The sequence below is a fragment of the Phyllostomus hastatus genome, unplaced genomic scaffold (assembly GCF_019186645.2).
Source record: "Phyllostomus hastatus isolate PE091 unplaced genomic scaffold, TTU_PhHast_1.1 phas_scaffold_78, whole genome shotgun sequence".
Taxonomy (NCBI): Eukaryota; Metazoa; Chordata; class Mammalia; order Chiroptera; family Phyllostomidae; genus Phyllostomus; species Phyllostomus hastatus.
The window spans coordinates 84,332,904-84,345,756 of NW_025334041.1; the positions used below are offsets into that span (position 1 = coordinate 84,332,904).

The 12,853-nt window shown below is 38.9% G+C and overlaps 1 protein-coding gene across 12 annotated transcripts in view; it reads right to left on the minus strand.

Annotated features, from left to right (window-relative positions):
• The window catches only part of AAK1 (AP2 associated kinase 1), a 167,497-nt gene that overhangs the window by 5,260 nt on the left and 149,384 nt on the right, over positions 1–12,853 (minus strand). For 5 of the 12 annotated variants that reach the window (XM_045828860.1, XM_045828861.1, XM_045828862.1 and 2 more), the window contains 2 exons: positions 11,924–12,034; positions 10,255–10,365 (listed from right to left, as the gene is read on the minus strand). The exons of 2 other annotated variants lie outside the window; for them this stretch is intronic. In XM_045828860.1, the coding sequence (XP_045684816.1) occupies positions 10,255–10,365; positions 11,924–12,034 (222 nt within the window). Of the gene's footprint in view, positions 1–6,280; positions 9,368–10,254; positions 10,366–11,923; positions 12,035–12,853 lie in introns of those variants that run through there. 5 more of the 12 variants (XM_045828868.1, XM_045828867.1, XM_045828869.1 and 2 more) reach the window with 4 other exon arrangements.

Genomic DNA, 12,853 nt, shown 5'->3' on the forward strand with positions numbered 1-12,853 from the left:
CAGAAAAATAAAATTCAGGCAAGGAAACTGCACACAGACTGGAACACAACCAATCACTGTCTCACATTTTGGAACATGATAAGCACAATGTGCAGGAAAGGAAATGAAGATGTTAGGCACACAGACATTCAGCGGGACTACCAATGCTCCTAACTCGTGGGGCTAGGCACTGGCACCTGCTCTACCTGGCACTGGCTCATGATGGAATGAAAACAAACCCAGTCACTTGTCTCCACATGTACCGTGATGGTTCCAGAGTATGCAGACATATTGTCTGGGACGAATTCAATTCAGCATCTGACATGTGGCCAGACTCTGAGAACACACCCCTCTTTTGTCCCCCAAAAGCAGCAAAACATGGCTGCTTGATAAATGCAAGTTTACTTGATGATTGCCATCATAAGCACTACTCAAAGAGCACAAAAGTGACTCAAAGGGGAGTACTGAAGGCACTTTTATCTGGGGAGGAAACATAAGCAAAGTCATATTAAATTCCAACTTCAGCTGGAGTTGCTCTGGAACTTTGTTTTCAGTCTAAGTTAACAAAGGTTTCCTCTGCTTAAATGAATCCATCATAAAGTTCTTTAAGCAGACGGAGTGAAATGCATGGGAAATTACAGAAGTATTTGCAAACTCTAAAATACTAGTCTATTTCTATCTAGGTAGAAGTGCCTCAGGGTGCTCTGGCTTTTAAAATCAAATAGACAATTATCAGAATGCAAGAGAGCTTACCTTCCAAGAAATATTAGCAGGTTAGAAGTATGTCATTGGGCACATGTTAGCAAAAGGGCAGGAAAAAGGCATATGTAACTAAGCAAGAAGAATCCAGAGAAAGGGTGGTTGGGGGTAAAGGCATCATTTCATCATGGGTTTCCCAACCCACCACGATAAGAACATTTGGTACAATGATTTGGGTTCTATAGGTGACTTGGAACCTCTGTGAAGAGGTGATTCAATCAGCCCCACCCCACATAACCCTCTTCTCTTCTATGCAAACCATTAACTCATAGAAATTCTTGTTAAAGTTTCTGCTTAAATTAAGCACACAGAACACAGCAGAAGCAGCATCAAAATCAGTTTATTGGGAAACCAGTCACTTAGAGACATTACGCTATAAAGAGAGGTGTAGAGAGAGTCCTGAACACTTTAGACGCCGTACCAAAATACTGTGCTTTTCTGAATCCTATAACTTTTTTTGCCATACTTCTTTTTAAATAGGTCTGACCTTAAACATTGTTTCCAGAAGCAAAAAGGTGGTTTCCCCCCATTTTCATCTCCCTAACAGTTTAAATGCCTTTAATGAATTCCAAATTAGAGTCTTTAGGTGAAATACTGTACTGATGCCAAATGGCTTTCTGAATAATATTTGAAGAGTGTGTTGATTTTGAAGAGGATAACTTTCTCCTTGCATTACAGCTTTAATATGTGCACCTGCATGATACAATAGCATCAGTTTGGGGACAGAAAATAAATGAAACACCTTCTCACTTTCTCCCTTGCAATGTATGTGAAAAGTCATAATCCTAACCTCTCAGGGAAGTATGCTGATATTAGGTCTGTCACAGTGATTCCCAGAAGATGATTTCTGGGAGCATTTTCAAATGACGGGGGAAAAGAAGTTTTCCAAAATAAGATTTGCCAAGCAAAGTGGAATGAGAGGACCCCAAAATTCCTTGAACCATTTTCTAACATGGCATCAGATGGACAAAGTTTCCAGTTGTCAAAACTAAGGCACGATTTCTTAACTTCTAAAACTACCCTGCAAGTTGAGGCTATTAAGCTGTTTCTGTGGGAGAACAAAGTATCTCTTAGGGAAAAAAATGGAGAATTTAGTCAAGCCAATGACCAACTCTGGCATCATACAGATCAATAATGAAAATGAACACTAGTTTGACTGGACTTAGTGGTTTTGTGTACACAGATTACCCAAAGCAGCTACCTACAGAACCTGGGCACTTAGGATGCCTGCAGTGTTAGACTGCATTTCCAGAACTCTGAGTACCAAGCAAGGGTGCCCATACCCAGAGCTGGACAGGATGGAAGAACATGCCCAACTCATCACAATACCTCTGTGAAAAAGTGGGTTCTTCGTCAAGTCAACTGTAAGCCTGCCAACTTGGAGCCTATTCTATGACCTTCATGGTGAGTAATGGGAAAGTCATACTCAAAGTTCCAGCAACTTTTAAAATTCACGAGCATATGAAAATACTGTAAGATTGGGTGTGAAGGGAAAACCTAACCTTCAAAACAAGGCCAGACCTATCTCATGTCTCTTTTAGCATGAATCTGCCTCTAGAACTCGAAAAATACATATAAAGGTTTCTCCTGAGAAGGCCAAGCCCTCGACCTATTTGTTCTTTCTAGAAGAGGTGCAGTGTGACCAGGCCAAAGAGCAACCACCCACTGTGAGGCTCAGCGCCTGGCACTCTGGGGACCAAAACATTGCTGGTGGACTTGGAAAAGCGCAGACAATCATACTCTTGCAAGGAATTTTGGTGGCAGCAGCACAAGAAACAAGGTAGTCAAGAGAAGTAGAGATTCTAAATTACTGTAACCAGAGGACAGACATTAAGTCTGGCCGGGAGTTAGAGGTCTTTTTTGGAACATGAGTGTGTTCTTGTAGGGAAAGCACAAGGTCTCAGGGTGAACAGTCTTTGTACATGAAGATGGCCTTATACTGTCAGGAAACATGTTCAAAGTAGTCTGCCTACTAGCAATGAAGGGTTTATACTAATTTGACCTCATGCCTTGATCCAGGTCCTTTGGCAACCAATGGCATGCATGGCAGATGCCCTATGACCACAAAGCTCAATAGAGATTGACAGTTGTTCCTGAGAGGAGGGGCTTAAGCCCAGGACCTGGCCTCACAGTCTGCACAAGGGTCTTCCGTGCCATGAAGCTGAAGGTAGGGCATTTTGTTCTAATTTCCCCTAACTGGGTCATGTCTCTTTTTATTTTGGCTTATCATATCAAATTATACAACAAGTCAAAACATTTCTTTTTCTTGCTTTCCTGCAGGGTTGTGTGCCAGGTTAAGGTTAAGCACACATTTCAAAACTCTATTTTAGCCTATTTTGAGGCTCCGAGTTATACAGATTTCAGTAAGAGCTCACATGCTTCAGAAAGCAGAGAAAAGATTTCTAAAAAGCATTTGATGACTTGGCAACTGTCCTTACTAGCTCCCTATTAACTTCCAAAGCAGTGACTAGTGTTGAATGATTTGGGAAAGGTTTACTCTGAAAATTTTATCAGACAGATATAGTGAGGGTCATCAACGTGCTTTCTAAAAAAACCAAAATCTAAATCTGAAGATTTAAGTTTCTGGCTGGATGTTTGTTAGTACAATATATCATGCACAACCAGAATTTTATTTTTCCCTATACTATAAAAATAAATAATACTTATAGGGAGCATCAAAGACACAATTCTTGCCAAAAACTGAAAACGAAGACTTGGAAGTATTGAGAAACCTACTCATATACATAGTTAGCAAGTAGAAAGCAAATATCCCTTCACAAGAACTTCAGAAACGCAGCACCAGTTGCAGTTCACACTCTGGAGCCAAATCAGGGCCATGACCTTTTGGCTTAGATGATGAAATTAAGCATTTGGTCCTACCATATGCTGTATAGTTGCATTAAAACCCATGAGTGGGGGAATAAGGGATTTGATAGGAACCAGCACTGGCTTATTGATGCTGTGTATCTCACGCCAAAGGAGCAATTAAATGAGAGAGATTTCTCCCTGGGCATAAAACTGCTGTTGCCAACATAAAATGTTTTATTAAACTGGCCTGGGTATATTAAAGATTAAAGTAGAGAAGAGCTGCAAATCTGTGCTCTATTTTACAGCCCCGTGTCTGGTCATGTCAAATGCAGGCTCACAGGGGTTTTACTCTCCCTGACCACAAGGAGAAGCCAGGGCAGCCATGACTCACTAAAACGTCCTCAGCATGTCTCTCATGCGTGTCCACACTTCCATTATGTACAGGTACTTACTGTCACTCAACAATGTGTTTAAATCCTTTATGCAAAAGTGGGTTTTCAGCTCAAGAAAACAACTGCTATTTTAAGTTATTTATATCTCTGCACATCAATGCTCCCGTTTGAACAGATAAAAGTCTTTATTCCCCTGTATGTTTACATAAGAAATGTTTGTTTACAGACTTGTTTTTTATACAATACTTGTATAGCAGTGTTCAAATTTCACATTTTTACTGCATAAGATAGCTTCATGTACCTTGGTTTGCTCTGTCTTCTTGGAGAGAGCAGGATAAAGACCTGTGGTAAATACACATCCACATGACCAGGGGGTGGTGCAATAGGGCAGAGTGGAATACTGGCAGGAAAAGAGTACATTCAGACACTACATTGAAGTGGGAACCAAGAAAGTGTCTTCCATTCTAGCAACTACCACCATTTGGTAACTTTGCATTACCCAACACCTCCCTGACCCACCTCGGTTTAATGATACCAAGGAGAAACAAAATAGTATCTTGCTGCAGATTACTTGAAATGGAGGCCATTGGGATTCATTCTTACTCACATAATCCAAGCACATCCAGGAATATCACTAGCATGGACAAGGAAAAGGCTAACTCTGGGTTGGCAAATGTACAGTCTCTAAACAGGAATAAAAGATAGCTTTATAATATCTGGAGTGTTTCTATAAAGATTCCATTTCAAATATCCATGTGATAGTGTTTCTCTGTTCTGCTTGGCAGCTTCTAGTTTGCTTAATGCAGTATTTTGGGCAATCCTGACATTTTTTTTTTTTTTAATGAGGCTATCCTGTCATTTTTATCTCCAAACTCTTAAGTTAGTGGCACAGGATCTAGATAATCTTTATAAACTGAGAAAGTTAAAGACTCATGGAGCTCGCAGGCAAACTCCATCATGGAAACTTTACCTTGGCCCAAGGCACCTACAGTGCGCGTCTGTTCGGCGGGACTCAGACCCCTCCAGACTGCTGCGATGCTTCCCACAGCCATGCTGAAGGCAAACCCGTTTCTGAGCTGGGGGTAGACTGACTGGGTTGGTTTGAATCAAAATGGTCAATTCTCAGCCAGAAGAGTGGGAAAGAGTATTATAAACAAAATCATTTCATCTTGAGAAAAATAGGTTCTTTTTTGTTTGTTTGTTCCCCTATAATTATTAGCAATCCAAGTTCTATAATTCTATTTCAGGAAGAGCCAAGTTCATTACCAAATGACACTGAACAAGGTGACAACCTGTTTTGGAGGCATTTTAAAATATCTTATCTTTCAATTTTATAAGCCATACTAAAGAGGCAAAACCACAGATGTTCCCTTGTTCAGAATTATCAAGGAAACTAAGAATGACCACTGTCACTTTCCATTATAAGTTTCTCTTTGGGAATTTTCTGTGGATTACTCTCTTTACTATCTTCAACAGTAACCACTATTCATCTCAGGGTGGTGATTTTGCTTTTGGAAACAGTGGTAGAAGAAAGTAGATCAAGAAAGACAACATATTTTCACAGGGTGAAAGTGATACCAATTTAGATAAGAATGCAGCTGATTTCCTTATACTTTATTACCTTCCTTCCTGCTACTTCTAAGGAGAGGAGTTTCAAAAATAACTTCGATGATGGTAGCATCATTGGAATAAATATTAGCTTCCCAAGTAAAACCAGGGGACAATACTCAATTAAATGCCAGCATTCTGATATGTCTGCTAAAGTAGTCATTAATTATAATCATATTTATAAGTGACCACTTAAACCTTATCTCCTGTGAGGCCTCAGTTTTTAAAAACACTGGGACTTGAATTTGGCAGCCTAGTAATTAGAATGCTCTAAAGGGGGAAAAAACCTCATTGTGATGTTTTCTAGTATAGTTACTATTTTTGCACAGTTAGAATAAAAGCAAGTCAGAAACATATGCTTACATGATATGCATACACTTTGCTGTACATTTGAAACTAAAACAGAATAATATTGAATGCAAACTATGATTGAAAAATAAAAAATAAATTAGACAATATCTCCAATTCAAAAGAGAAAACATATGCTTACTGTGTTTGTCCATTTTTATATAACATATCACTGATTACACAGTTTTAAAAGTACTGAAATTTGATATTGTTTTGTTGCACTCTGTGTGTGTAATATTTAAAAGAGGAACACCTATGGTTCCTTTTTTGAAATAGAAGTATAGAACTTGGATTGCTAATAATTATAGGGAAAAAAAACAAAAACTTACTTTTCTCAAGATGAAATATTAATTGTTTATAATACTTTTTCTCACTCTTTTGGCCAATAGTTGATCATTTTGACTGAAACCAACCCAAAAGCTCTGTCATGGTTAGGCCTCTATTCAGATTACCACAAAAGAGCAATGCAGGTTAGTAAAAGCCCATTATAATTCTCTAAAATGTAAATGCTGCTACAGTAAGAACTACATTAGATAATTGGAGAACATCAGGATATATAAATCCTTCATAGTCCTCCCAAAGCATAATAATATATACTTAGAACCCTAGAACTCTATAATCTTAGAGACCATCTAGTCCAAACCCATCATTGTGTAAATAATAACAGTAGCTCTGAGAAGTGATGTGTCTGCTTAAGGTGACTCAGACAGTGACTGGCAAGGTCAAGGCAAGATCTCAGGTGGGCTGTCCTGCACAGCCCTCTTCTTCACTACCCTGCCTCAGGTCCTACACCTGTAAAATGAAATAAGTGGGCCAGAAGATGATCTCTAAGGTCCCTTTTATAGCTCAGTCCATAGTTCCATAGGTCTATTAATTATCAGCACACTACACTCATCTCAAATAAATCCTTTTAGCTTAGGGATGATGCTATATATCAAAGGCTCTATTTATCAGGTCACACTCACTTTATTCCTTAACAGAAAAATAGTTATCCCCTTTGAGACCCTACTCCTAAAGCATTTCATGTCATTATCTACCTCAGGCTTCCTCATCCCTTCTCTGGCTTCTGGTCTATTCTTTTCATTAACAGCCTACATTAAATTTTATTGAGCCAGATGACTAGATAATACATCTCAATGCAGTTAGGGTAATACATGAAAGGCACAACTTAGAGACATCTAATTTCTAAGCTGTACACTCCATGGTTTCAAGAAACTAGATATTTAATTATATTTCTAACACATATGTATGAAAAAATCAAACTGTAAAACACAGGCATAAAACATTATTCTTATTTAAAAATAAATATTTCCTTCATTATTTATACATTCTTTCTATGTCCAGGAAAAAAGGATATAATTTTGATCTTCAATAATATTCCTGACCATAAAGGGGCAAACCAAGTTCCATTTTCACTGCTATTTAATCATGAAGAGCTCTTCAAAGATGTCTTTTTTAATCCTTAGCAGGAAGGATGTGCCTCCCTCAATTTTGAAAATGATCCATTATCCTCATAGAGGCCTTTACTAAACTCATCTGGTTTTGGCAGGCACGGGGAGTATTTAAAGCCAGAAGGAAGACTGAGAGACACAGACTTTTCCTCTGATGCTTCTCAAAGCTGCTCTCACGCCTCTGAGGTTAGAGCCTGACCTCCAAAGTGTAGGGCTTTGCACACTGGTGTTACTCTTCAACTTTCTTTCCCCCCCTTAAAGTGCAAGTGTAAGGAAGAAGAAACAAAAATACTAGATAGAGAAACAAACAAGTGGGCTTGGAATTTTATCTGTACAAATCTGACCAACTAAGAGTTTCCCTTCTTACCATGGAAAACAGCACTCAAGGAAGAAAACCACAGTGGGGTTCTCTGTGCCCACCTCTTTCCAAAAGGGCAATGTCAGAAAACTGCTTTCCATGTAAGGAAAAAATACCCTTAAATGAGTAAGGACATATACAGAGGGTGACCATGAGGCATGTTGTTATTATGTCAGTGCAGGGTCCTTTATTTATTTTATGAACAATATTCTAAAGTTAGTGGGGGACTATGCTTTATTTTTCAGTCTAGGAAGCCAAGGAAAACCAACTGAATATATTTCATTGGCTGCATCCTTCAATTCAAACATCAGAGAGAGAGAAAGGTAAGTAGCCAGAGTCAAACTTTGCCTAGCTTGTCAGAACACTTATTTCTTATTATCTGAAAATAAACAACATGCGTATTCTACAAAGACAGAGGACCTGCTGAAATAGCGACACACAAGTCTACTCAAAATGATTCCATATGTTACACTGTAGGATTGCCGTGTAAAGTTATACAAGGGAAAGAGATCAAAACCCTGTACAGACACCTGATATCGGACTTGAAACGCCTAGTGGAAACAGAACTATTCAGCATCTTCATTTATACACAATTTACAATATTTGATTCAAAATAAAAATCACAAGAAAAATACATCTGTTTCTGCTACAATTCCTTCCCCTCCCCTATTCAACCCCCCTCCCCAGTGAAAAGTCTTCTAATAAAAGGTATCATATTACCACCATTGTCTTGTTTTGGTCTAATTCTGAGATCCCAGCTTGGGACAGGTAACATGAGAGGGAATGGCAATACTTGGGATTTATATAATGTACACATTTCATCCAAGGATCTCAAGTACTTGCAGTCACGTCTCCAGATCTGAGAAATCGCGGTTCAATGGAAGCCAGAATGCTGGACGAATGCTGGGCAGGCTGCATGGGGTGTAAAATCCCTTGGCTAGGTCTATGATCAAACAGGGTCACAGTTGGTTGGCTAGAGTTGGGCTCACTTTCTCTTTTCAAACATATACCATCCATCAGTCATTTTTACCCTTTCTCAAACCACACATCTGTCTCCAGGCTACTGCCTAGAGTTAAGACCGACTGAAGAAGCCATGTCTTCACAATAATGCAGCAGGATAAAAAAGCAAAAACAGAGAAACACATTCATCAGCATCTGGCCAAAGGAGACAGGGGTTGGGAGGATTGACGTGGGAGGCCATTCCTAGCAAGAATGAGGCAAAGGTGTCAATTCACTAGTTTCAGTTACAGTTAAGCTTTTGGTGGAGTTGATTCCAGCAGAGGTGAAGCTTATGGCATCTAGTGCTTGATTTAAGATAATGCTATTGAAGAAAGGTAATGAGAAAACACAGCAAATGAACAGGGAGGAACTGGCCAAGGAATATCTGGAGGGCCAAAGTGATTTTCTTTCCTTATCATTTCTACAGGAGAAGGCAAGGGGCAGGAGATAAGAGCTACAGGGCTCCTTATTTGCAGATTTTTAAAAAAATCATCTTTCTTATAATTCCGTAATGAAAATGTATATTACGGTATGAAGGTTACAGAACTGCGTCTGCTACTGGGTCACGGCTACAGGTCTATGAGCTGATCCACCAGCAGTAAAGACCTGGCTAGGTTGGGAAGGCTGGACTCAGAGCTCCCACTGCTGTTTCTAGAGTGCCCACCTGGAAGTGGAGAGATAGGAATTCAGTACACAACACAGAGGGTTAAGGTTTAGATGTGCAGAGTAAGCAAAGGAGAAAAACCAAACCAAAACAAAACCCTAGAGAAACAACAATTTACACCTGCAAACTCTTACATGTTGGTTTTTAAACATAAGTTAGGTTTCTACCACCTCCCACAAAAGGTTCAGGCACTGTGTACACACAGTCCGATGGCAGGGAGCCTTTCAAATGGATGTATGTTTTGCCTGATAAGGGCTGGCTGTACTAACTTCTGGACAACATAGAGTCATCTCCTTGATAGAGTAAAAAATCAATAATTTTTGCTTTGGAGAGAAAATAGTTCCCAAGACTATAGCAATAAAAATGAGTTTTAAAAATAAAGAGAGATGGTCCTTTGCAATTCAGTGTTTTGTGGCATGTTCAAATGATTTGAATCCATCAAAGAGGGAAAGTTATGCTCCACAAATGTCCAAAAGATGCAGATTATACCAAAGCATCGTTGTTAATCTTTTTGAGAAGAGTATTTATCACAAATTGTTCTGATTATGATTAAAAAAAAACCCAACTTCGGTGCATTGTTTGAAATATGCCTTCAGGTTTAAAGATCACTTTGCTTTATAGGCTTGATACTTTGTAAAAACCAGCTTTTAGGCAGACATTAAAACTTTCCTTCTCTCTACAAAAAACACCATGGTCAGGCTTTAAGATAACCTCTATCAGTACCTGTATCTCTATCTCTCTCTACTGGTCCAGCCCACAGCAATTCTCATTACCCCCAATTTCCTTCATTAAGTGTTGATCCCCCCCCGCCCACTGTAGATTAGGTACAGTAGTACTCTTTTATGGAGAGCTGATGTCAGGCTGTTTCCCCATCCTCTCTTTCTTACCTTGTGGGTTTTTGGTTATCAATACAGGAATAGGGTCAAACTCATCTTCTGCCACCTTGTCCGAGCCCTCAGGGACATCAAAACCTGAGATGAGATTACTATCTTCTGCTGCTTAACACAGAAGGCAAGCACACAAGCAGAGACAACAGAAGCAGAGATTAGCAAATGAGAGAATGTGTAAGAGGCACAAAGTTCCCAACTGTATAGTCACTGCAAATTTTTAAAGATGAAAATGCTTATTTTCCTGAGTTGAAATAAAAGTAGCAAAATTTGAAAACTTAGGGAAATGAAAAAAAAATGCTTTAGTGCTACCCATGTTAAGACTTTCATAAATGATGCAGGAGAAGGGCTATAGGATAAATTCTTTCTACCATTATAAAACCATTAATTGCCGTTACTGTAAGGTATTTCTTCAATGTCATCAATTCACAAAGGCATAGAAATTAGTCATTTATCTTCTTCACTGAGCAAACAGAGGCCTAACAATATTTGAAAAACTGAAAACCACGGGCTGGGGCAGTTTCTCTTTATGAAGCAACCGCTATATACTAGGCAAACAAATGCTTCTGAAAGGATTCACTGCCCTTTGATTGGGAAAAAAGACTATCAAATAATTGATGTCTCAAGACATCACATGCACTAAGATTTCCAGCAGAAGCTTGTTAGAATATTCTTATTCCTTCTAATTAAGGCTACCTTACCACCAACTGCTAGCTGAGCACCTACTTTGCAAGTACTTCTCCTCTGTAATTACACATTGCTGCTGACATACTCCTGACAGACATACTTGGTTAATAGGTAACTTCCTTCTACATGCTCTATAAAAATATAATCATTTTAATGCCATAAAAGGTAAAAACAAAAGCTCAACTATTACCACCACAAACCACAGGTTAATTATTTTTCAGTCATTTTGGAGAGGCTTCGTTTTTTAATTTCCTGCAGAGAGGATTCTAAACTTCCTTTTCTAAGTATTTGCTCCTTCTAGAAAACCACGTTCTCGACCCTAGCACAGAAAGAAGTTTAGTGGATGCCTGCGCACAGTAAGCTAGGCATTGTGCCTGTCACTTCCACAAACTACTCACCGAATAGAACTCAAAGCAAGCTACCTCTGTCCAAAATTATACACCAGCATTAACCTAAGAAGTGAAAATGGTAGATCGAAAAAGGAAACCTAGTAATCAACTGTGACTCAAATATTAACTAAAATTCAAAAGTTTTGCAAATTCAATTTTTTGAGGACTGACTTTTGAGGAATGATGCCTATTTATCACTATATAAAATTTTTACATCATATTCGATGAACCATTTTTAAGTTTTAAGGCCAACAACTATCATATTAATAATTACAGTCAGTGGCTACTCAACTCAACCATCTACTTGAGTTGACTTCAAAGGCATGTCGTTTTGTCTTTCCTAGATCACGTGGATTATCTGTATTCCAGGTGCCTGCCAGGCAGTAATACCTCCACCAACCTGTTGTCTAAGCCTTACTAAATATTCTTTCTAAGAGGCACTATGACACAGTGGCTGAGAACACAAACCAAGTTTTCCACAGAAGGAGGTGGTTAAAACACTTCACTAGCAAAGACTTTTGGTAAGGAAAATGTTCAGTTATTCAGATCTCCTTGAAGGTTACATGTGGACCCAAGAGGAAGAGAGTATTTACCTTTATGGGTTGGAGCAGAGATTGCTATGGGGGCAAACTCTTCCAGAAGGTCAGTAGTAGGGTTAGAAAGCAGAGAGCAATCGATCAGGGAATCTTCCCCGGTGAGAGAATCTGAGTCCAGATTAACAGCATCCCAGGTCAGTGACGGCATTAAACGGCACATACAACAACATCATGGGATTAGACTTTGGTCTTTAAATTACTGCACTTACATGTCACACATATGAGCCAAAGCAGGAGGAAGAAAACTAAAAGAAACATGTTAAGCACTCTAGATTTCATTTATAGAAACATGTATTTCTAGATTCCTTTTAACTTTAATATATAAAAATGGAAGATGTTTTTGCTCAGGCATGGCTAGATAAGCAAGCATGTGATTTGGATTCCAATAAAATGCTATTTGAGAAAAAGAACTTTGCAACTAAAGAGTCTCACTTAGCCCTGACTAATGTGACTCAGGTGGTTGGGCATCATCCTGCAAAGGGAAAGGTCACTAGTTCTATTCCTGGTCGGGCACATGCCTGGATTGTGGGTTCAGTCCCTGATCGGGGCATGTACTAGAGGCAAACAATAGATGTCACTCTCTAACATTGATGTTTCTCTCCTTCTCTTTCTCCCTCCTTTTACCTCTCTTAGAAATAAATAAAAAAACTTTTTGTAAAAAAAAAGAGTTTCACTTAAATTTTCCCTAAACACTCATGGAAAAAAGTTACTCCAGGATGAGGGGTCCAATATGACTAGAAGGGGCTGTCCCTGGTTTACTATTAGTGGTTAAACAATACTTTCTAGAACTCAGTCAGATTCCTATTCAAACTAGAATGATCTCGCCTCTTACTAGTATAAACTTGAATTGTTCCTTTGAACACATAATTGCTCTCAAAGAACAGAAAGAAGACAAGTATTTTAACACATGAATTATTTTCTGGAATG